At 50.3% G+C, this 25,334-nt stretch overlaps 1 protein-coding gene across 1 annotated transcript in view; it reads right to left on the bottom strand.

Annotated features, from left to right (window-relative positions):
• PARVB (parvin beta) overlaps positions 1-6,288 on the bottom strand; it is a 91,822-nt gene extending 85,534 nt beyond the window's left edge. Inside the window, exon 1 of the mRNA XM_033117092.1 lies at positions 6,076-6,288. Within this exon, the coding sequence (XP_032972983.1) occupies positions 6,076-6,193 (118 nt within the window). The 5' untranslated portion in view covers positions 6,194-6,288. The remainder of the gene's footprint in view (positions 1-6,075) is intronic.
• Positions 6,289-25,334: the final 19,046 nt, after the last annotated feature.

Consider the following 25,334-nt stretch of genomic DNA (forward strand, 5'->3'; position numbering starts at 1 on the left):
AGAGATTTTAATAGGCCGCCCCGAAAAAGGCCAGTGCAGTACAAGCTGAAGTAAGTGCCTACGTGCGTTTCTCTCATAAATGCCCCCGTGCTCCACCGGATGACGGTGGAACAAACAAGGAGAAACGCTGGATCTGAAGATTATAATCAGAAAAATAATCAAAGGAAACTTTACAAAGCCACACCAAGCCCCTGTTGAAAGCCACTTCCTCTCAGTCAGAAAGAGGAACACAGAGCAGTGATTTCTACCCACCTTCCCGAGGAACAGGTGGCAACACGGGAGCTGGACCGAGTCGCAGATGACTTGACTGTACCAAGACCTACCCCCGGGGTACCAAGGCGGCCCTGCTCAGAGATGGGGTGTTTCTGTTTGGAGAAAGGGACGCGGAATTGTTTTGCTATTCGTTGGCAGGGTCTGCAGAGAACCTCACGGGCCCAATGGATCTACACAGGACCTGCACTGGCTTCTCTTCCCATAGAACATTCTAGAACCCACTGTGTACAGGGCCCTAGTCCCACACCTGCTTACATCCCTCCACTGCTTACCAGCCACTCTCTTACCCTTCTGATTCACCTAGGTCAGGCGTCCACTGACCGTGACAGTGACCCTTAGCTCACTCTCTAAGGGTCCTGCAGATGGTCAACTGGATCACGTGAGTGTCTGGAAATGTGCAGAATTCCAAGAGTAGAATTCCTCCTTCTACCGCCCCTGGCCAAAGGAGACCAACTCATTATAAATCCTTTTCCTATATCTTCCCACAAGGAAGGACACTATCCCCTTTTCAGTTTTAAAGGTAAGTGGAGGAGCTGGTGAGATCTGCTCCGGAACAGGACATGGAAATCACTTCAAAGTCTCTACCATCCCAATCAGCTCACTATGCAAAAGTCCTGAACAGGCTGCAAATTACCTGCGACCAGGTGCATCAGCCCTGTGACTGACAGGCGGGAGGGAGTGTGCCTCGTCCAATCTGTTTTTAGATCCCAGGTGCTGGAGATGACAGGGCCCCCGCTGACTGCTCCAGCTGGCCCACAGCTGACCACTGTGAGCCTCCTGCACTCCCCCTAAAAGGGACTAGCTGGGATCTTCTCCAGGCCCACTGGTGGGGAGCCCCATGCCCCCCACCTCCAGCTAATTCCTAGCCATCCTTTACATGCAAACAGGGGACCACTTCCTCCAGCTGGAACTTGGAAGCCCAAGTCCAAGCTGTGTGTCCACCCTGGGTCTCGATCACCACACACACCAGCCCCCTCCCCACTACAGACCCCAGGCTCCTGAGGACAAGTGGTCACCACCCACCACAGCTCCCAGCCCCCCAGGTAAGCGCCAGGTAAAGATTCCTTTACCTGTGTCCTTAGGCCCTTCGAGCTCTCGGGGCACCTTCTCCCTCTGCTGTCCTGGGACGGCTAACGAGAGGGCTTTTACCTGCCTCTTCCTAACTCCCACCTGAATCAATTCTGGAGGACTTAATTTCATTTCCTTCGAGCTTTCAAAAAAGTGTTCTATTTCTTCGCATTAGCAACCTCCAGAGAGAAGGGTCTGCCAAGGGCCACAGACATCTCCTTCCCCTGGGAATCTGCGCCCCAGGACCCCGCGTACCAACCAGGAGGCTGTCCCTGGCTGGCCCAGCCCTGCGGTCACACATGCTCAGCCTGGGCGGGCCACGTGGGTTCTCTCCCTCAGGAAACTGAACTGAGCACCCAGACGCTGGGCCCAGGGTGGGTTCACCAGGGGCCATTCTGGCCATGGAGGGTCCTGAAGAGCTTCCCCAACACTTAGGGCTGGTCAGCCGTCTCCTGGAGTTCTTGAGACACCTCAGGACACACCACGTTGTCTCCACCTCAGCATGATTTTCTGACATTCAGGGCTGGATAACTCAACATTGGGTGTGGCCACCCTGTGCATTATGGGATGTTTCCCAGCATTTCTGGCCTGCGTCCACTAGATGCCAGTAGCACCCCAACCCCCAGTCATGACCCCCAGTCATGACCACAAACCCCCAGTCATGACCACAAACACCACCAATGTCCCCTGGGGCAGAATCACCCCTAGTTGAGATCCACTGATTTAAACTACCGTGAAGTGACTACTGAGTAAAGCTTTGTCTCTTCAACTATAAAACTAGGACATGCCTACCTTGCAGGTAACTTCCAGGCAGGTAAAAATCCCCACCTTGCAGACCTAGATGACATAACATCTGTATCCCGGCACGTTTATCACAGAGCAGGGTGTCAGTGGGTTGGTGTTTGAGGCGACACAGCGTCTACATAGCTGATCACTGTAAAGATGGGGTGAGCTGAAGGGAAACTACTGGGGTGAACAGGTGGTGGTTTCAGACTTGAAGACTTCTTTCCTGGAAGTTACTTAAAGTCCACAAAAGAAACTTAATACATTCAACCTTCAGTTCAGGGTCGCTGCCATCTAGTGATTTCTTTACATCTAGTTCACAAAGTCTCAATCAACATCTTGCTCACTTATTTCCATTCTATTTCTGCAACTAGTGCTTAGAAGACGGCCAGGATCAAGAGAACCAGAAGACAAGCCACAGACAAGGAGAAAATATTTGCAAAAGACGTATCTGATAAAGGAGTTGTACCCAAAATATACCAGGAACTCTAACAATTCAGCAATAAGAAATCAAAACCCTTGATTGAAAAAAATGGGCCAAAGATCTGAACAGACACTACACCAAAGATACACAGATGGCACATGAAGAAATGCTCCACATCTTAAGTCATTAGGGAAGGTGAACCCAAATCTGCTCTAAAAAGTATATTTACAAAAACAGGAAGTCAGTCAGGGACTAGAACTTCCCTAATGCTTTCTCTCTTCAGAAAAGAAGGTGGGACAGAACCTCAGGCTTGGTTCTGCCGATTTCGGCTCTGAGCAGCCAGGCACTGGTCACTGGTGTCTGGGCAGAGCAGCAGGGACCTGGATGCAGATCGGGGCCTCTCGTGGGAAATGGGTGGAGTGGACTCTATCCGGGCCCTTCCCTCCAGGGTCTCGCTGGCCCCAGAGCTGGCCTCCGCCTCTAAGCACTTTACACAGCAGCTGGGGCGTCCCTGGGGTGCCCTCTCACCCTGTCTCCTGGCCTGCTGGACCTTTGGGGGCTCTCATCCATGGTCACAAAGGGGACCTCGCAGGGGGAATCTTTCTTCTGCGCCTGCTCTACTGAGCCGCCGTGAAACCAAACAGGCTTTTAATGAGTTGCTCTGAAAGTCCCTGGGCCTTCTATGGAGAGCTTTGGGGGTTGTTTTGTTTTACGTTTCCAGTGATCCTTTCCCGTTTTCCCAATGCCCACAGTTAGTCACACTTCCGTTTTCTGAATCGGGCCACCGTATGACATGACGTGGCTCCCTCCCTGGAACATGGGACTTAATCACACCGTGAATTCATCCACGGCCACGTCCCACATCGGTTCCTCTAAATCTCAGGGCAGCCCTTCCCTAAAATGAGCCCCCCTGAAAGAGAGCAGGGCGTTCACTCCAACACACCACCCTGGGCCTCGCCACAGTCACAAGCTCTGTCAGCCTGGGCGGGTCGAATGCTTCAGGTTCCCCCGAATCTCTAATAACTTCTTGGCAACTCCCTGTAAGGGAGGTCCCCCACCCTTACCTCCACCCACACTCCTGAACTTACGGTCAACTTTCTAACAAAGGAGGAAATGAAACCCACTGTGCAACTGGCAGCGCCCAGCAAACCGGTAAGCACCCTCTTTCTGATCGTTCTGTGGTCGGCAAACGAGCACTATCCTACAGGGCCCCAAAGTCTGAACCTGCTCCAGCTCATGAGATGCATGAATGGCACAGAGGGCGAGGTGCCAGGGCAACAGGCCTGCAGGGATACCGGCAACTCTCAATTATTCAGAACCTCATTACCCAGTCTTCACACCGACCAGACCAGACGGAAGCCACTCAGCCCTTCCAAGTCCAGCCCTCCCCCAATTCCTGCATCTGAGCCCAATTAGTGTCTGCAGCCTTTTACTTCTCTGGGGGACCGCTAAGGGCCAGGCACCCCAGGCTGGAGAAGCGAGGCAGGGGACCCAGCTAAGTCACACACAAAACCAACCACAGCAATAGCACAAGCATCTGGCTCCTACTGCTGTTTCCATTTTATTCATCACCGGATGCTTCTGACTGTGGGAATTTTTGGTGCATTTAAATTAAACCAGATTGGCCCTCAATTTGCCAGGCACACACTAGTTCATTAAAACAAGGACACGAGGCACTTCACTTGGAAACTTGGGACCAATCCATAACTTGAGGCATGTGTTCGTTCTATTCCAATGCCTAAATGTCACCTATAAAAAGCTGTAATAATCCAGAACACTTGGCTTCCTTGCTATTCTGTGAAAGATGTCTTTCCTGGTTCCTTCTGGCCTCAACCCAAACATGACCTGTTTGAGGCATTCCCCGGGCATTCTGTGTGACTGCGCGGTCACATTTCCTTCACGGCACCTATTAGTACGGTATCGCTGGTCTATTTCTCACGACCGATTCCTCGTTCGGGAGAGCAGGAGTCTAGTCTATCTTTTATCCCTGGGTTCCCCCAGCAGGCCCTGCAGAGGGCATCGGGACAGGGCGTGTCAGGCATAAAGAGAAACCGAAATGCTTTTTGGTAAGGGTGACGATGACTGCAAGTGAGGACACACATCCGAGAGGCAGCGGGAGTGACAAGGAGAAGGTGACCATCATTCATCATCTCACTGAGGAGCCGTGATTTGATAGAGATTAACACCAGCCAGTGTGGGTCCTTAAACATGAGGCTTGAGTGAGGAGTGGCAATTTGCTCAGGAGGAGACAAGGACAGGTGACAAAGCCTTGCCCTCAAGGAACTGAATAATCTAATTCATTAAAAACATCCCTGTGGGAAATGCATGACCCCTCAAATCCCCGGGGAGACCGCATGCGGGGACACATATCCCCTAGAAGCAAGGTGTCACAAGCGTCCCTAGGAATACATGGGGGGGTTAAGGGGGGTGACGACTAAGAGGGGTGGGTACACAGGTCTGGGATACAGGGAGACTTTCTAGGGAACAAGTCAGACTCATACCCCGACCTGCCCGGTCCTTCCTCTGCTACCATCTGCCTGAGGCCAGCCCTGGGGCTTCTCCCTCCCCACCTGCCTTTTCACAGTCACAAGTCACCCTCCACACAAGTCACCCTCACCCTTCCGGAATCTGCCTCAGGGGAAGAATCTCCTGCCTTAACAAATGGGAAATTCAGCCCTGGGAGAAGCCCTGGGGACCGCAGTGTATTTAAAAGACACACACGAGGCACCAGAAGTTACATCCCTTGCAACTCTAAAAAATTTTTAAATGTAAGAGGAGAAAGGTAGTTTTTTGTAATCATTTCTGTGGGCACAGGAGTAAACACTGGGGGCCCCTCTGTAGCCCTTGCTCGCAGGACCTCCAGGCTCTGGCCTGCCCGCTCTGCGCTCTGCGTCCCTGTCCCTTCCTCCCCCTCCAGGGCAGGGGCCCAGTGCCATGCAGGGAGGACAGCTGCCCCAAGAACACCAAAGGGCCTTGCAGCCCAGTCAGCGTTAAGTGTCCAGTGAACGCTCGTGGAACGGCGGGTCAGAGCAGGGCCACAGAAAGTCGGCCTGCAGGCGGTGCTGCCCTTGAACGGTGCTAAATAAATGGCGACTCAAGCAGGGGTGGGCGCCGCGCTGTCCCGCGTGGCCGGGGCGCGCCTGCCTCGCCTGACATTTGCTCTGCGTCCTGCCCTAAGCAGCTGACACGGGGCGTTTAAATGACACGTGAGCCCAGGAGGGGCTCCACGAAACGCCGCGGGAAGGAGCGGCCCGGCTGGCGGCGGCGGGATCCCGACCAGTGTTTAAATGTCTCGGGAGGAGGAAGAGGGAGAGAGAGGGGCAAGGCCTGTCCCGAAGGTCGCGGCTGCGCGCCACGCGGACGGGCGGGACTCGGGGGCGCGTGCGCGGGGACGCGTGGTCCCGGCGGGGATCGGGGGCGCGCGGGGACGCGTGGTCCCGGCGGGGATCGGGGGCGCGCGGGGACGCGTGGTCCCGGCGGGGATCGGGCTTAGCTGGAGGCCCGCGGCCGGCGGCCGGTGCACTCACCCTCCCTGGCCTTCTTCTTTCTCGCCAGCGTGCCGCCCAACTTGCCCAGGAAGGACTCGTCCTTCTTCATCTTGGGGGGCCGTAGGGGAGACGAGCGCAGCTGCGGCGCGGAGGACATGGGCCGCGGGGGACACCGGCGGCCGGGGGCGGGCGCAGCGCTTGGGGGAGCCGCCTGGTGGCCGCCCCGCCGCCCTATCGCCCCGGGGAGTGGCCGGAGGGCGCGGCCCCAACGCTAGCTCCCGCCCCGCCCCTGCGGCTCCCGCCGCCTGAGGTCGGCCGGGTCTTGGGCTCTGTGGTCACCGCTTCCAGCCGCGGGCTGCCCGCGAGCCACCGGCCGTTCCCACGCTGCACGTCACTCTCACTCTCAAAGTGAAGGGCCCTGCAGCTCTTAAGGCTGCGGCTGGGACAGACCCCTGGGGCGCATCCTGTATCCTTTTGTTCTATACTTGAGCCCTGAGCTTGGCGGGCTCTGCTTATACCGACAGGCTCCAGTGGGGAGTGCCATATCCAGGGCCATCACGCCGCCCGCGGGCATCAAATAACCGCACAAATAGGTCCTTTCACTTGCTGAGGTTCTACCTAGAGCCAGGCCTGAGGCTGGGGGAACCCCTGTGAACTGTCCCTGCCCTTAAGAAACTTCAAGTCTGATGAGCTGTGCTGGGGGGTAGGCACCCTCAGTGAACTCCTAACCCTGTCCTAGGGGAGCAGGGGATTGGTTGTCCCCTGAAGAGGTGACATGAAGCCCCAGGAAACAGCGCTGGCAGTACAACAGGGCCAGGTGTTCAGGCCTAAGGAAAAGCAGGACCAGAGGGGACAGTGTTAGGCCCTAGGGAGAAGAGAGCAGCACAGGGCTGGCAAGTACTGGAAGCTGAGGAAGGGCTTTAAGATGTGAGGTGACAGGATCCCATTTGGGTCCACAAAGTTGACTTGTGTATGGACAGTGGGTGCAGAAGGAGTAAGGCAGAGAGACCAGTTCCCAGGCCCATAGTGACTTAGGAGGGGAGAGAACAATTCGGGAGACCCTCGTGGGTAGAAGGAGCCCCAGACTTGAAGGAGAGCGAAGACTTAAGGCTGTTTCTTGCTGGGCCTGGGAAGACGGGTGGGGTCCCTCGCCCACAGATAGGGGCTATCAGAGGAGGGCTGACTGTCAAGGGTGGGGAGCCTGGGTCTGCACAGGGGGGTGAGGTGGATTTTCCGCCTCTCTCTGTGCTGACTGAGCCTCACGGCACGCTGTAACTCCTTCAGTTCCTTTCAGCCACCATTGATGTAGGCCAAGTGGGTGCCAGGCCCTGTCCCCCCCATGGGGACTCCACAGGCCACAAGAGCAGAGCCTTGCCCCCCTGGAGTTGGTAATCCAGGAGAATGTGCTCAGCCGCAGTGACAGGTCACAGGAGTCAGCAGTTAGGAACCCAGCAAGGGGGGTGGGGGGCAGGAGGAAGAGAATGGGGCAGGAGGTGGGCGGTGTGGGGGAGGTGTTGGCCAGGAGGCTTGACAGGGGAGAGAAGACTCAGCAGGCAGAAGGGTGGGGGGAACATATTCAAAGACCCACGTGCCCAGGGCATGTGAAGGCAGCAGGACGGGAAAGTCAGCTGCCTGCTGTGGACTGGGTGAGGGGCTGAAGGAAATGAGATCCGTGACCCTGTGCAGGGACCCTGGGCCACTGAAAGAGTGTGAGCAGAGGCCTGACACACAGGATTGCTGCAGTGGATGGACTGAACCGAAGCAAAACTCCCAGCCAGAGACCAATTAGGAAGCTGCTGAAACAGGCCTGGCCAGAGCTGGTGGGCCCCCCGCCCCCCCCCCTACAGAGGCGGTGGCAGTGGCAGAGGGGAGGGACAGGTAAGAATGAACTTTCACGGCTATAAACTACAACATTTGGACAACAATTGGAGGCTGCAGTTAGAGACAGTGAAAGCTCAGAGGTTTCTGAGGCTTCACATGGCCCGATTTGGGGTGTCACTAACCAGGCTGGGAGAATGCAAAAAGCTTGTGAATTTGGTTATTGAGATTCCCAGTGGGATCCTGGCACAGGACAGTGCTCTCCAAATGCTGCTGGGACAGATACAGGGCAGGGAGTCTCTAAGCCCTTTGAGAACCTGACGCATGGGTCAGACGGTCTACTCTCGAGAAACGCACACACAAGGTGTTGCCTACTGTTTCGGGAGGCCCCCCGACCCCCCACACCTCCCACTGCCCCTGGCACACCCACAGACCCCACGTGGAGAGCCTGTGACCAGGAGAGAGTGAGCAGAAATGCAGCCCTGGGAAATAAATGGAATAGAGCCGCGCCCCTGGGCCACTGGGCCACTGGGCCCTGGGCCCCTGGGACCCGTAAGCCCACCCAGGTGTAGTTCTGTGCCCGCAGCTGGTGCCCACTGAATAACTGTTTGAATATTTCATCAGTGGGTCCAGCTTCCCAGTGGAGGCGCAGAATTTACAATTTTCATTTGGCAACTGCTAATTGGAACACTGCAGAGATGGTGGAATCCTACTTTTAGAAAAGTCATTACACCATGAAAGAATTTCTCTAGAAGTAGACACCCACGCCCTGTCTACTCTCTACAACCAAGAAATTCTGAGTTGTAGGAGGAACTGACCTGGGCCTTACATGATAGCAGGGCACCTGGAATTTTGTAGACATCATTTGTATAAAAATAATCATATTTTAAATGCAAGCGTGGTCCTTATTACCAAGAAATTTCATGCACAGCAGCTCCTTCCGGGTAAAGTTCTTCATGGTTCCCTTCCCGGGGCTGAGAGCTGACCTTCGCAGTCTGGGACTAAAAGCAACACATTCCTGTGCTCCGTTTTTCTTGAACCTCTTGGAATGTAGAATGGGATGATTTCTTGTTAAAATGCAAGTAGGAAGTGTTTTGTTATTATTGTGTTAGTGGTAATGGGTTTTTCTTTTGTCTTGTGTGTGTTGCAGACGACAATCAAGAATGGCCTTGATGTCTGTGGATTGATTTGCATTTCTTTTGAGCTTAGAAGAAGGAGGAACAATGCTCTGTATCCCCAAACCTCCCTCCTTCCTGGCCTGGCTCCTGGGAGATTCACACAGCTTTCTCTCTGGGGTCGTCATCTAACTAAAACGATTTTCCAAATTGTTTTACAGAGCAGTAAACATAAATCTTCACTTGAAGTTTGGAAAGTGTTGGGTATTCATAAAAAAAGAGAATTTAACGAGAAGCAGAAATATGATCTTCGTGCTGTTCCCATCAACGCAGTCTCCCACTTCTCAGCCGGCTACCCACATCTCCCCCCCGCACACACTTTACATTCGGAGAATAATTATGAAAATCAGATTACAGGCAGCTGCCCTTCTTAAAGAAAACCATTTGATTTGCTTTTGAACTGTGGCTTCCACAAGAGGCCAATTCCTTCTAAGCTTCCTTAAGGACGAGGAACAAACGTGTCACAAGCACGTGTGTAAGCCAGGCCCAGTGCTGGGCTCGGTTTCGGTCAACGTCCGTCACTCATATTCTTGTGTCTTCCCCGTAAATGGACACGCACTGGACAATAGAAACGGGTGTAATGTGTCCGAACACTTCAGCTGAAGCGAACCAAACAGCCTTCAAAGTAGCGAGTCAGGAGAGGGGATAAAGCACCGGGTATATTCAGACAGCGCAATGCTACTGCGTAAGCAAAAAGGGCAGCGTGGATGGATCTCAAAAACGTGGAGTGAAAGAAGCCAGACGCAAGAGTACACACTGCGTGGCTCCATTATTTGAAGTTCGAGAAGTGGGTGGCCTCTTTTCTATGTTGAGAGCGGTCACCCTGGGGGGAGAGGTAACCCAGGGTGACGAAAATGCTCCCCATATCCTGGTCTGGGTGGTAGGCCCCCAGGTGTATGTACCTGAGGAAACGTCCCCGCACTATACATGGAGGGGTTATGCGTTGCCCTGCACATCACTGAAACCTCCATGAGTCTTGGAAGAAAGGAAGAAAATAAATGACACCCCAAGGCAGAATAATTTGAGGTCTTTACCGCACCCGCTTTGGATTCCGTTCCTTACTAACGTGTCTCTTAGGGTCCTATGGCAGCTCGCTAAGCACGGAAAGAGAGTTTTAACGACTGCATGCTTTCCTTTATGCCCCTTTCGTATAACAAAAAAGAAGTGGTATCTTTCAAAAAACTAAAAAGAGCCCTTAGCTCTTTGGGAGAGGAGAGGGCTCTCATTTGAGGGAATACTAAGACTGAAATGTGTTCTTCGAGGCTCATTTTCAAACCTCCTAGCAATTTTACGAGTGTGTAGAGAAAAATGATGGAAATCCTTAATTGATTCAGTGATAGAGAGATTGCCTTCTTTCCCTTAGGTGATGCTTTCAATGAGTCTTGCGGCACTTTGGGGCAGCATTTTCAAGCAGACTCTAATCATAGCAACCAAAGTAGCCTTTTGAACGGTGTTATTTAATCAGTTTGCTAATTCAGTGATCTGGCAAGAGAGTAAGTAACCTGGGATTTTCGCGGTGAACGCTAGGAGCATGAAAAGATGACCAAACTTGCCTGGAATTTTAAAACTGTGGTGGTAGCCCTCCCCCACCCATACCGCATGTGCGCCAAACAGGAATCTCTGACTGACAACAATGCTCCCCAGCCTTGTGGAAACATCCGCAAACTTTGAGACAAGGGAAGTTGGATTTGCATTTAATAGCAATTCCTCCGAGTTTTGTTTTTGCATAGTAGGCAAATTAAACCACATAGGCATTTTGTTCCCCTACATATTTTATACATGAGGAATGGGTGAAAGGTTGGCACGGGTTTATTGATTCTAGTCTCCTATGCAGGGGAATTGGGAAAGCCCCCTGAAGGATTATGCGTTTAGCGAGCAAACTCCTTGAAAAATGCCAGCACCTCTTATGAGGGTGGAAGAACAAAGGCCAGGCCTATTAGACATTCACAAACCTTAGTCTGAATTTCTTTCACCATTCATTGGCCGTATATGTGTAACCTGCCTGCAAAATAAAAGGTTTTGCTTTCCTCCTTCCACCTAATTCGGGAGCAGTGAGGAAGTGAGAACTGTGCTTTGGGGGAGGGGACAACCATGAACAGGGGGAGCACTCTGGGACAGGGAGCTTCTCCAGGCTGCTGGATGGAGGTGGGGACGCGGCCACCACAGTAAATAAGAACACCGCTGAAGCCAGTGGTCTACGTAAGGCAGGGGTCTGTAAGGGGCCAGACAGTGAAATTTCCAACTGTGCGGGCCCTCCAGCCTGTCCCAACCACTCAGCTTTGCTGTGATAACAGCCAAGCAGCCACAGGCAAGATGTGGGCAGACGAGTGTGGCGTGTTCCAATAAGACCTTATTTATGCACTCAGAAATGTGCATTTCCTACCACTTTTACGGATCACAAAATAGTCTTCTCTGGGCATTTGTCTTCAACACATTTAGAACGGAAACTCATTCTTAGCTTATAGGCCAAACAAAACCAGGCACTGAGCCGGATCTGGGAGCAGACTGTGCCACACCTGAACTTTACTTACTGCACATTTTTGCCTAAAAACCCTAATAATGGTAACGATGATGGCACCACTAAAAATCAGTGTGTAAAAGATGACAGTGATTCAGAGCCTGTTATTTTGAACCCCAGGGGAGTATACAAACTCTTTCCTTGCATTCAAAATATTAACAGAGCACTTCCAAAAGTGGGTCAGTGACGAGTCCCCTTATTCTGTAATTTATTCTTTAAAACTTTCTGCACTCCCATACAAAGGTAGGAGTATACTGCAGCGTGGCTGTCTTTTAGAAAATGGGGCCACTTAAATATGCACCTGTGATGACGAAAGTCCTAGCAGAGTCCAGCTGCACAAGGGACTGCGACCGAGAAAGGGTGGAGCTTCCTGACCCGTGTGCCGCCCGCGATGTGTTCAGCAGAGAAGTAAGGGGTGCTGTCCACTTTACCTACCCATGTACTCATTCCTTCCACAAACGCTGAGTGTCGATCTCTGTGTGCGGCGTGACCCCGAGCCTCAGAACACGTTGTGAGCAAAACAGAGATGACCTGACTAGTGGAGCTTATATCCTAATGTCAAGGGAATTCAATTAACAATTTGAAAAAAACCCATATCCATACGTGTGTGTACATACATACATTTTACATACCTACATTGTACACAGATATAAGCCTTTACAGAAGCCCAGCTTTCAAACACTTTGTCAAGGAGAAACGGCTGATGTGAACTCTGCCTTTCTATTTGTTAATACAAAAACAAACAAACAGACAAACACCTTGATGCTTATGTAGAGCAAAGACGACTGAGTTCAGAACGAAACAGAATACATTCTCATTGGGAACGTGGATACTCAGGCCGGGCACAATCACGCATGGAAAATGCACTCTCAGATAAGTGAGACGAGTGTTGGTCCGTTTGGGTTCACAACTCGTACATTAAAACAAACTCCGTGGGCCGGCCCGGTGGCTCAGGCGGTTAGAGCTCCGTGCTCCTGACTCCGAAGGCTGCCGGTTCGATTCCCACATGGGCCAGTGGGCTCTCAACCACAAGGTTGCCGGTTCGACTCCCACAAGGGATGGTGGGCTGTGCCCCCTGCAACTAAGATTGAACACGGCACCTTGAGCTGAGCTGCTGCTGAGCTCCCAGATGGCTCAGTTGGTTGGAGCGCGTCCTCTCAACCACAAGGTTGCTGGTTCGACTCCCGCAAGGGATGGTGGGCTGCGCCCCCTGCAACTAGCAACGGCAACTGGACCTGGAGCTGAGCTGCGCCCTCCACAACTAAGACTGAAAGGACAACAACTTGAAGCTGAACGGCACCCTCCACAACTAGGATTGAAAGGACAACAACTTGACTTGGAGAAAAAAAAAATGGCCTGGAAGTACACACTGTTCCCCAATAAAGTCCTGTTCCCCTTCCCCAATAAAATATTTAAAACAAACAAACAACACCACACTCTGTGATTATCTGCCTCCCACGCCCTCTGCGGTTCATAACTGATAAAGATTCCAAGGCTCAGCCGCTGTAAGCTCGTGAACCAGGAGCATTTAAAATGTGAAGCTCAACTCTCTCTGGTACATCATCTGCCGACTGTCGAAATTTCTAATTTTGCAAGGAAATCAGCAAAATGCAAGGCTTCAAAGACTGTTCAATTACCAGTGCTATTTAAATATTTATTAGAAAGAACTCTGAAGCTGAGTTTTTTTCCAGACGCTACCACGGCAGACGCAGCGTAGGTTGCCCTTGGGGTGGCCGGTCTGCGGAGCTCTAACAGTCAACCGACGTGGACTGCAACTGAAAACACATCTATACAGCTACATGCTGTACTTTCCTTGTACTCGGAAAGAAAAATGCAAAATGAGTCTTTTTTCCTAGAAGCATTATGCCTTTCCCGCACATAGTCCATGTTCACTAAATATTGAGTCATCAAATCCTGTCTCTAGAGGCGGAAACCCCCTCGTGCCCCCGGACAGAGGAATGGGAAAACAAAGTGTGGTCAGCACGTATGCGTCTATATGAGATGCTGACACGGCTACAACACAGAGGAACCCTGAGGACATCATGCTAAGTGCGACAGGCCAGTCACAAAAGGACACATACTGTGTGACTCCACTCACATGAGGCCCCCAGAGGAGTCCCATTCATAGAGACAGAGAGAAAGGTGGTGCCAGGGGCTGGGGGAGGCCATGGCCAGTCAGTGTTCAATGGATAGAGTTTCCGTTTTGCAAGACGAAAAGAGCTCTGGGATGGATGGTGGTGATGGCGCCACAACCACGTGCCACTCAACTGGACACTCAAAAATGGTTGAAATGGTAAACTGGATACATTTTCTTTAAAAAAGCTTGTGTCTAAGACCCCAAGTAAATCAGCCCTGAATCTAAAGGTAATTTAATAAACTGGGAAGTACTGCCTTGGGATGTGGGAGAAGATGTTGAGACTTTCAGATGGAGAAGTAACAGGAAAGCAAGATGGATAAACAGAGAAGAAATAGAGGCAGAAAAGGGTTAACGAGAGAGCCAGCTTGGGACAGAGAGTAAAAGACGGCTGCTGCCAGCACCCCCAGGGGAAGAAATTCACAGAGCTCTTGCCTCCAGCCCTGGAGCCAAAGCCGGTGGAGCCGGCTTCCCACAAACTGCAAGCCCAGGGGAGAAACTGGCCTCTAGAAGGAGGGGTGCAGATCAGCCCTGCCCCCATCCTCCCTTAGACAAAGCCGGGCTTCCCCTCCTCCAGCTGTCCCCAGCACCCAGCCGACCCCACCGGGGCCCTTCTAACAGTGGATTTGTCTGTGCTCCCCACAAGACAGACAACGCCTTTGTACCCCAGATGGAGCCTCGCACGCACGAGCTAAGAGCTCAGTCAGTGTTCACCGACTGAATGGCTGAATGCCAACGACTGACGACAGCAGGTTGCTGGTAACAACTACAGGAGATTCCTATGGCCACTTGGGGTTATGGTGACCCCCCCACAGACAAGCTTTTCATAGACGGATGCAAATGAAACACGCGTGGGGCTCCTTCTCATACATTTGCTCAGGTGACAGATACAGTGCCGGAGAATAATTTAAGACAGAGGCATGGCATGAAACAAGGGAATATTCGGACACAAGGCTTTATTATCGCTCGCTTTCTGGTGGAGGAAAGAAGGGGCATACCAGGGCCTGTGGGTGATGAAGACGAGAGGAGGGGCTGAAGGGACCCAGCTTCTCAATCTGTAATGCACACAGGTCACCTGGGGGCTTGAGAAAGGGCCGGTCCTGGAGAAGGGGGCTGGGTGGGGCCTGAGCCTGCATTTCTTCTGCACCCCAGCCCAGGTAGAGCCCCTGGCTTTTGGCTTTTGGTTCCTATACCACGCTACTCTTCTAGTAAAGCGTCACCAGGGGTTTCTGGGGATGAGAAGTTGCGGGCCAGGGATACCACTTGTTTCCTCAGAAATTTAGAAGTTTGTGATGCTAAGGAAACTCCACTTTAAAGCGTCAGCTGTATTAAAGAGCCGCACAGCTGCGAGCCTGCCATCTAAACAACACAGTGCAAACCCAAGTGACCGCACCTGTGCCCGGAAGCTCTCTGGCATTCACAATGTATTTTTAAATTATCCAACTACTTGTTTCAAATAATTTTTAAAATTCACGTGCCCCTCCCCCTTTTTATGAAAGGGAGACCTGGTCAGAGCCGGTGGTGGGACAGGGAGGCACAGACCCCTGACAGGGCCGAGGTGCCCTGGGCCATCTGTGCAAAAAGGGCACAGAGGGTCCATTGTGAGAGGCTGGCGGTCCTCCCCTCCACCGACCTGTAAGGGTCTCCGTTGCAAATGCAGCTTCTCATTTCAGAAAAAGAACCACTGTCACCAGAATGGGGCTCCGAAGGACAGGCCGAGGTCTCTCCCATCCTGACCCCTCCCTGTGCCTCTTCTCCCCGCCTCCTGATCCCTGTCTTGAAAGAACTTCTGTTCTCTGCCTCCCCCTTCACTTCTCCATCCATCTGGGGCTGCCGCTGTGCTCGCTGAGGCCACTCATGCCCGACCTTGGGCCAGTCCAGCAGTCACAGCTCAGTCCTTCCCGCTGCAGTGTGTTCCATAGGGACTGCCTGTTACGGGTTGAATTGTTTCCCCAAGAACCTACGTTGAGGCCCTAACGCTGCACCCCCTACCCCCATCCTTGGGAATGGGACCTTATTAGGAAACAGGGTCTTATTTGGAAGTAGTTAAGATGAGACTTTAGGATGAGCCTTAGTCCAATATAACCGGGAGGGCCCACGTGACAATGGAGGCAGATCGGGGCCAAGACGCACTGAGGATTACTGGAGGCACCGTGGGAGGCTGAGAAAGCCAAGAACCTTCAGACAGCACAGCCGTGCTTGATTCTGGACTTCCAGCCTCCAGAACCATGAGAGAATAGATTCCTGTTGTTTCAGCCACCCAGTGTGTGGTGCTTCAGTGTGGCGGGCCCAGGACACTCACACCATCTCCAACACAGCTGTGGGCCTCTCTGCGGTGGCCTCTCCCTCCAAGAGACGGCATGGCCTCTTCTGTTCAGCCGTCCAGGGCGGGTCCTCCCTGGGGGTCCCCCTCCACCTCGCACACTCTCCTGGGGTGTCCTCATTCACTCCCAAGGTTCTCAAAACGCCTTTGTGCTCGTTACCCCAACTCTGCATCTGCAGCCCAGAATTCTCCCGAGCTCCGCACCCTTACACCTGACGCTTCATACAACACCTTCCCACAAAACCCATTCCTCCTCTGGTGTCTGCTAACCGGGCCAGGCTGGTCAGGCTGTGGTTACAGCGGACCCCAGCTGTGGTCTGTGGTTAGCAGACGCCAGAGGACGAATGAGGACACGAGGTCCATTTCTTGCTAATCTCTCATGTCCATCCAAGGTGGGTCCTCACTCCAGGGCCCAGATGACACCTGGAGAGGTTCCTGTCCCCACGGCAGACGGAAAGCAGCCCGCACACCAGCTTTTAAATCATCCCACGGAGTGACTGTAGTCCCCTCTCACACTGCATCCCGTCCACACCCAGCCCCAAGGGAGCAGAGAGCTGCGCCCCGAAGGGGACCACACTGCTTGGAGGATGGCACCGAGGTCTGCCATGCTTAGTGCGCTCAGCCAGCCCCTGCAGGAACATGGGCGTCACCAGGGGCTCCTCCTCCTCCCAGACCTGCAACTGGGCTCTGAGGGCTGTGCTTCCTCTCTCCTATCCTGTCCTCCATAAGCCTGAATTCATGCCCCACTATCTCTTACCTGGACCAAAGCAAGGATCTACCAACCAGGAACATCCAAATCTGATCACAACCTTCCCTGACTTAGTGTTTCAAGGGCTTCCCGAGGCCCGCCAGTTTCTCCTTAGCCTGGTGGATGAGGTCCCTGGTCTCCTTTAACTCTCCAACGTTTCCTTCCACTGCCTGCCCCCACCCCACACCAATGCACAGTTGTCCCAAATAAGCCAACTGCAAACCGCCCAGGCCTTGCCTGGCTGGAAGGCACCCTCTTGCCCTGGGGACCCCGTTCCAGGCCACTCCTCTGACCTAAGTCCCTCCCAGGCCCTGTGGTCATTCCCTCCTTGGCGTCTCTACATTCCTCAGAAGTACTTCTGTCACAGGTTATCGCACTGGGTAGCAACTGAGTGTAAACGGCATTTACTTATACATTCATTCATTCGTTCATTCAACACATGTATCAGTGCCTACTTGTATTCTGGGGGACAGAAGATGAAACATACACACACACATACACACACACACAGAATAATAATTGTCGTATTTTTCCAATAAGTTGTCACAAGTGAAGAGCAGGGATATGGTTTAATCACTGATGCTGACAACCCACCTTCACATCCCTGCTCTAAGGACCAGTCTCTGGGCTCCATCCACGTTAACAAACCTCGGGGATCAGCAAACAACACTCACGGGACAACTCCAGCCTGTCCTGTCCCGGCCAAGAGATGAGGATGGTTTCTCTATTTTTAAATGGTTAAAAAATATCCACAAAAGAATCATGTTTCCTGGCAACTTTTTGCATTTTTAACAAATTCTTGACCACTATTGCAGATTTTAATGTAAGAATAGTTGTTTTCCTCGGAGAAATAAAAACATTTTTAAATGCTTGATCTCTACCATGTTTCTCCGAAAATAAGACCTAGTCGGACCATCAGCTCTAATGCGTCTTTTGGAGCAAAAATTAATATAAGACCCGGTATTATATTATTTTATATTATATCATATCATATCATGTTATATAAGACCCGGTCTTATATTATATTAAAATAAGACCGGGTCTTATATTAATTTTTGCTCCAAAAGACGCATTAGAACTGATGGTCCGGCTAGGTCTTATTTTTGGGGAAACGCAGTAATTTTGCTACCAACTAATTAGAAGTATTAATGCAGAATATTTGAGAGGACTGTTTTCAGTAGAAGTTTAAACTCGATAGCAGGGCCCCTCAGAGATGACTGGTGCTAGTGGAAGTTTATAGTTGTTGCTGGATTTTAAACATGGACACCTATACAGAACCTGGAACATTCTTTATCCTGAAGCCTTTTGCCTATTTGTCAACTTGTACCTTATTCATTTCAGAAAAGCATTATTCAGTCCCCATGAGGCAGTCAGGAACTTGTGAGAGAATCACTAACTCCAGTCCCATCACTCTGGTCTTCCAGAACCACCCCAGGCTCCCACAGGCACCAGCAGCGCTGTTTGGGAGTTGTCAAGATTGGAGGCAAAGTTGATAAAAGAGCCACTTTTATTCCCGGCATTTACCAACCCTCTCAGCTCTGCTTGCAGTTCAGATAGTTCTGCTTGTTTTCCATTATCTTTGCATTTCCATTTCATTCACACAGAATGCAAGCTTGTTTTTTCACATACACATTTAGGAGAAACATCACGATTTGATCAGGCTTAAATCACTAAAGAATACACAGCCTTCCTAGTTCATCCAAGTTTTTCTTTTCAAACAATATTTTTTATGAAAACTGCCTGACAAACACACCTTAGCCAGGTGATCAAGGTCAACATCAACAGGGATCGGGCATGTTGACAGCGTGTCCCCTGATACGATGCCAGGAGATGACACTTTTCTCCGTGGTCGTCCTCCCCACACACAGAACTCCATAAATACGCTCATGTTTCAGTGAGAAAAGCAGCAGACAGACTCCAGTAGAGGGACATTCTATAAAATACCTGACCGGTCTTACTCAACACTGTCAAGGTCATCAAAAACAAGGAAAGTCTGACAAACTGCCACAGCCCAGAGCCTAAAGAGACATGATGACTAAATGTAACGTGAGATCCTGGACCAGAAAAGGATATTAGGTTAAAAACTGAGGACAGGCATCAGTAATGGGACATCACGTACTCTGAGATGATACACCGAGAAGAGCAAAGCATTACGCTGTGGTAGCCCTGCCAAAAATGCATCTCCAAAAGCCAATTATAAGGCAATATCAGACATACGCAAATTAAAAAACGTTCTACATAATAACTGGAGGGACTGTCTGCAAATGTCAAAGGTAAGGAAAAGCTGAGGAATCATTGCAGATTAAAGGAGGCCAGAGAGATGTGACAATTCAATGTAAGGCATAATCCTGGATGGGATTCTAGACCCATAAAGGATATTGTTGGGACAGATGGTAACATTTGAATATTGTTTGTGGGTTAGATGGTAACACTGTATCAATGTTTGCACTGTAGTTATGTTGGAGAATGTCCTTGTTTTTAGGAAATGCATTCTAAAGCATTAAGGGATAGTGAGGCGTTATGTCTTTAACCGCTTCTGAAATTGTTCAGAAAAAAATTAAAAAATAAAGTATGTAAATATGCAGAGAAAAAAAGGACATCTGAGGAAGGTACAGACTTCAGTTAATAATAACATGTGATATTGGTTCATTAATTATAACAAATGTACCCAGACTAATGTAAGATGTTAAACAACAGGGGAAACTGGGTATATGGGAACTCTCTGAACTATTTTCAAAATTTTTCTGTAAATCTAAAACTATAAAACAGAGAGTTTATTTTAAAAATAATGTCATCACTGATTTTTAAAGAACTGTTGTATTTTTTCTACCTTTGTTGCAAAATAAAGATTTTTCAGAGTTTCCAAAGCTCGTAAGGAGGTCAGCTGGGGAGTCTGTTATGAGTAAACAGTAGGGTCCCCCAAGAAACTTTTCAAATCAATCATCTATTTCTAGAATCCTTTTAGATCAATTTTCCTTAAAATGTATTTCAGTCGCCTAACCCTTCAGCCTGCTCTGGGTTTGTCAGAAGACAGGAGCAGGGTAAGCTCAAGGGGAAACTGTGGGAGCCCAGAAGAGCGGCCACGTGCTCTCTCAGACCCGTCACCTCCCGGACTTCCGGCATCGCCAGAGCTCGCTCATTTGTCCCGGCTCCTGCGACCACCAGGGGACATCCCAGCACCAGACGCATTTTCCCTTCCTGCACCTCTGGCTCTGCTATGTGGTGACTGATGTCGCCATCCATGGCAATCATCTGGGTTTTTAAAAATTATTGTTGAAGCCCAGAAAAGGTGCGACTTATTTACTTATTTTCTCTGACAAGAGAATGAACTACAGAAGATGAGATGCAGAAGACACGCCCCTTTCTAGAAAGCTCTAGTCTTAAAGCCTTGAAGACTGGGAAGGACAGAGGATCAGAACCAGTAAGATACACAGACACAGATATCTCCTACATAGATATATAGATAGAGGAGGTATCTTTATACATTGACAGAGACAGAAAGCAGCAGACAGGAATAGACAGACCCCAGTGGGGGAGTACCATCCAGTCAGTGAAGGACCTGAATACAACAAAAAGCCCCCCCTTTCCTGCCTCACCACTTGAGCTTGGACATCTCATCCTCTCTGCCCCCCAACTTGGCCTTACACCATGGCTCCCCTGGTTCACAGGCCTTTGGACTTGGAGTGACGACAGCACCAGCTCTCCAGTCGACTGTAGGACTTCTCAGCCTCCACAACCAAGTGAGCCGGTTCCTTAGACTCTCCTTTTACCTACGCGTATCTTCTATTGATTCCGCTTCTCTGAAGCTACTTTCCATCTGAGGCCTTTGCATGTGCTGTTTCCTCTTCCTAAAATGCTGTTCCCTTCACCTCCTCGCCCACTGGCTTACTCCTACTTAGTCTTCAGGTCTCAGCTGCAGTGTCCATTCTTTCAGAAAAGCCTTTTCTGACGCCCGAGAGTAGGACCAACATATAGCTGGATCTCTGAGACCCGCTGGAGAGCCAGGCTTCCCCCAGGAAGTGACAATTGAGCCGGGGAGGGCCTGGCTCTGAGGGGGGGAGGGGCATACCCTGCAGAAATGAGGCCTGAATGTCATTCCTCAAAAGGGGGCATCTGGAGTGAGACGGGGATAAAGTAAGAAATGAGCAGACACAAGATGCAGGGGCTTCTGGAGATAAACAAAGGGGCTGCACCTAGCACGCATGTGTTGAGCGAACAAGTCAATGAACAAAGGAAGTGAGATTTCAAGGCTGGCTGACTAACTCCTTAGCACAAGCTCCTTCTACTCTGAGATGGTTTCCTGGACCTGAGCCAGGAAGTGGGGGTGGGGCTGAGGCTGTGTGCAGATAGACAGGAAACAATGAGGCCCTTGCCCAGGGCTGAGGTTGTGGAGATGGAAACGAGGGGTGGGGTTCCAGGTAGTTCTCCCTGGCATGGCTGCTGCAACTGGTTCATAACAGCTGCTGAGTTCATTTGTCCGGATCATACGTAACCTTTACTAGCGCCAGTAACGTCTCAGGAAATTCCATCCATGGGCTTTTAACACTTCCTGTCCTTAAGGACAGCAAGTCAATTTTCGTCCTTCCATGTTCAATGTCAAGGCCGTCCCAGCCTCTGTTATGTTCTCATTTTTCTAGCAGTAGCTCTGCCCGCTTAGTATTTCAGGGAAATTACATTTAGATGAACAGTAATTTCTGGGTATGATAGTAAGATCGAAGCAACCGTATCTGACTCATCGTAGGGAGGTCACCTTCTACTTCACGGTGACAGATGGATCCAGTCTGGCTATTATCTCAACCACAAGGAGTCAGAATATTTTAATTGACCAGCACTAGCTCGTGATAAATGGAGGAAAGGCTTCCTCCATTAGACATTGATTGCTTGAGAGGGGTAGGAAAAAAAAAAGAAAAAACCTGGGGAGAAAGAGGCTGTAATTTTCACAGTTGGTCCAAATTCACAGAAGGTGCTTCCTTTTCAAAAATGATTACTATTTATTTTCCTAGCAAGATAATGTTACATCTCCTTTTGCATGAACGTTCTTTGTTCTTTAAAGTTTATCTAATGATTTGGCAAAGGAGTCCAGTAATTTACTTGTCAGGAAAATGCCATGAAGAAAGTCACAACTCAGGCGGGGAGACAAGGTATAAGGGATGCCCACGACCCGTCTGGTAAAAAGCATTGTTCATCCTCAAAAAACGAGTCGGCAGGTCTGACGCCAGCACAGCAGTGTTCAGAGCCCTCACAGTTCACTTCTCCGAGTTTTTAGGTGTGAATGTAAAACATGCCTGTTTCGCTCCAAATTGACCAACCTTCTCTTTACAGCATTCCCAGGTGATACTGACGCAGGAAAGAAAGACTCAGAGTTCTCCCCTGCTGACAACTTCCTCTGAATTGTATTTACAATTCAAGGCAGAGCCCAACGCAGGCCTGGGAGACTGTGCAACTTCCTCCCACGCCCAGCCCAGCCCGCCCACTCCGCCCCACGCCGGGATATGTCTAACAAAGAAAGGAACGGTTTCAATTCCCAGGTTGTCCCTCAGCAAAGAGAGAGTCAGTCCCTCTTCATTTGGGTCCATATAGAGCCTCTCCCGTCACTGGCACTCTCACAATTACTCTAGAGCAGCTCGCAGAATACTCTCTGGGGACGACTCTGCAGCCTAACACTGGCTTTGGATGATGATTAATCATCCAAAAGAGGTCCAGGGACGCCTGGGGGGGTCCTGAGACTTTCAGGGGGGTCTGAGGTCGAAATCATTTTTATAATAACACTAAGACGTAATTTAGTGATTTAGATCACTGGAGTGACATTTGCACTCATGATGCAAAGGTGACAGTGAGTAGAAGGGCCAGCACCTGCGGCCAGCAGAGAACCACACTAAACCAGCGGTCGCTGCGTTCTTCACCGCCGTGTGCCCACCGCAGAATGAAACGAGGACCCGTGCTCACTGAAGAAAATCCTCGGTGGGTGAAGCGGAAACGATCAATTTCATTCCCTCTGGGTCCTTTTAACATTCCGTGCGATGAGATGGGAAGCACAGGGAGAGTCCGGCAGCTGCACGCGGAGGGAGGCACATCTGTCTCAGGTGGAGCACGTACGGCTGAGTTCCGAGAGGAACCAGCACTTTCCATGGATACCATTTTTACCCGAAGGGAAGACTGACAAACGACAGATACGCACACGTGGGCATCGGGTGGCCATTTCCTTGAAAATGAACGAGTGAGCTTCAGGGAAAGCAACTGACAGCATTTGCTGCCAGTGATAAAGTGAGCTTTCAAGTGGAAACTGCTCCCACCACGAGCTTGGCAGGTTCCAGATACTGAAAGGTTTTCTGACGAGGTAGTGGTAACATGAATGAATGTGGTCCTATTTTGCGCCATCATGATGTGTGTCAGCATCTGGAAGATTTGCATAACTCAGTGAACCAGACATTTCCTAAATGACCCATGTGTGATGTTACAAAATCAGGCCTGGGCAAAAGGCCCAGTCACACTGCCTGACGGACCAGTGGACCTAACATAACTGAGTGTGAAAAAGTGACTGATAGGCAACTCACCTCTAAAACACGATCACTTGTTGAGTTTTCGTGGAGTATCACGGCGTATTCACAGTTATCTGAAAAGGCCAGTAAGATAACTCTCTTTTACAAATACGTATCTACGTGAGGATGTGTTTTCTTCTTACACTTCAAAGAACTCCCATTGCAACAAAGGGAGCGCAGGACTAGATGTGGGAATCTGTTTTGAAGATGGGTATTGAAGAGATTTATAAAACTGCAAAACGATGCCACTCTTTTCACTCAATTTTTTTAGAAATGCATTTTTCATACAATGTTCTTTATGTTAGCAAACAATGAGCTTTTAAAAATGAATAATGTTTAAATTATCAGTTTGAACATCCAATATGGTAGATCAAGCCACGTACACAAAAGCTCTTTGGAGGCCCTCTAGAATACTTGACAGGGCTAAGGGGTCCTGAGACCAAAAAGTTTGAGAACTGCTGTTCTACGTAATCACCTGATGAAATCAGTAAAAAGATTTTTAAAAAGGCAAAAAACATTTCATTTTCAGTTATTGTTCCTGGGGTCCAAATATGGATGTTGTAAACAAGCTTTGAAAAACTACCTGGGAAGTGGTTATGTTGTAGAGACCAACCACCCACTATGCTAGTATTTTGCGAACAGGTGACGGCTTGAAAGACAATTTCTGGGAGAGCCTCATAAGCGATGTATCTAGTTAGTGACAGAGCTGGTGTGAATCACAAATTAGTACCTGCTGTTCACTCATTGTATCTAATGCTCACCAACAGGCCAACCCGTCTCCGGTGTTAGAAGCCCATTGTTTGGGACAGAAGTGTGGCTGATGGGCCGGTGGCCTGTCTCCATCAGCGTGGCCTACTTGACTATCCTTTGTTCCAGTAACTGCAGCGTTTGGCAGAAGAGCCTGCTCCCTCACGGACCATCGGACTTGCAGACAGCAGCCGGTGCACGAGGGGCTTGTGGCACAGCTCGGTGAGCACGCCGCCAACAAAACCGCATTCAGTGGGTCATTCAGTGGGTGTAACCAAAACCACCACAAGGTCACGGTAATGGAGGACATGACGCGGTGTGGGTTTTTCTTCCATAAGCATCGCGAAAATTAGGTTCGCTCAAGTTAGTTTCCTTGTTACAAATGGAAGATGACTGAGCCCGCAGGTTTCTAGCAAGCGAGGGAATCAGCAGTGTTCTCCACGGGATCAAGGAGCTGGCTTCGTGGCCCATGTGGTGCAGCGTGTAGCACAGGAGGAATTCAGCTAATATCAAGCTCTGTTCCAGTCCTGAATGCTCAAGTATTTAGAGAAAAATGGAGTAATATTAAGAGGCAATGACTCACTGAGGCAGGGTGGTATTTTGCAGAGGAATTTCTTACGCTTTCCATGTCGCTATCACATCTGAGGCTCTAAACATAGCAGCTCTGAAAAGTCACTTCCCACAACTGAACTCGCCAGCTTTCTGGCCTTTCACGGGGAGCGCTCCGTGAAGTACTTCTGGCCTGATGCTCACATCTGCCCACTAATCCCCCTGAGAAGGAACACACGCTAATCTTTACCCGGTGCCTCCACGGCTCGCACTTCCCCTTGTGAAGGAGCAGCCTGTGGAGTGCAAAGGACACACGTCCCAGCCACGTGGACATAGCCGGAGCCGGTGCACTTCAGTGAAGGGGCCAAGCCAGCCACCAAGGTAACCTGGCCTTGCTTGATGAAACACGTACCTTTTAAAAACTGTTTTCTTCTTTGGAAGAACGGGTTCTCCACTGACACAGTAGATGAATTCTCAAAGGTCATGGTGTCTGAGACTCTTATTATATGGATTTTACTTTTCTTAATTTACAGAGTCTGAACTTGGCAGTGCTGCAGCATGGGTTCCTTATTTTGCCAAAGGCATAAATGTGAAACTGGAAACAATAAACCAATTCGGGGGAAGAGAGTATATTTTCCCATGTTCCCAACTATTAAGAAAGGTAAAACTGTGTTTCTTCCTACATACGTTCTGCCTGTGATTCATGCAGGCAGGGAGGGGGACACAGCCCTCAGGGGCCTGACAGTT

This window comes from Rhinolophus ferrumequinum, chromosome 10 (genome assembly GCF_004115265.2).
Source record: "Rhinolophus ferrumequinum isolate MPI-CBG mRhiFer1 chromosome 10, mRhiFer1_v1.p, whole genome shotgun sequence".
Classification (NCBI taxonomy): Eukaryota; Metazoa; Chordata; class Mammalia; order Chiroptera; family Rhinolophidae; genus Rhinolophus; species Rhinolophus ferrumequinum.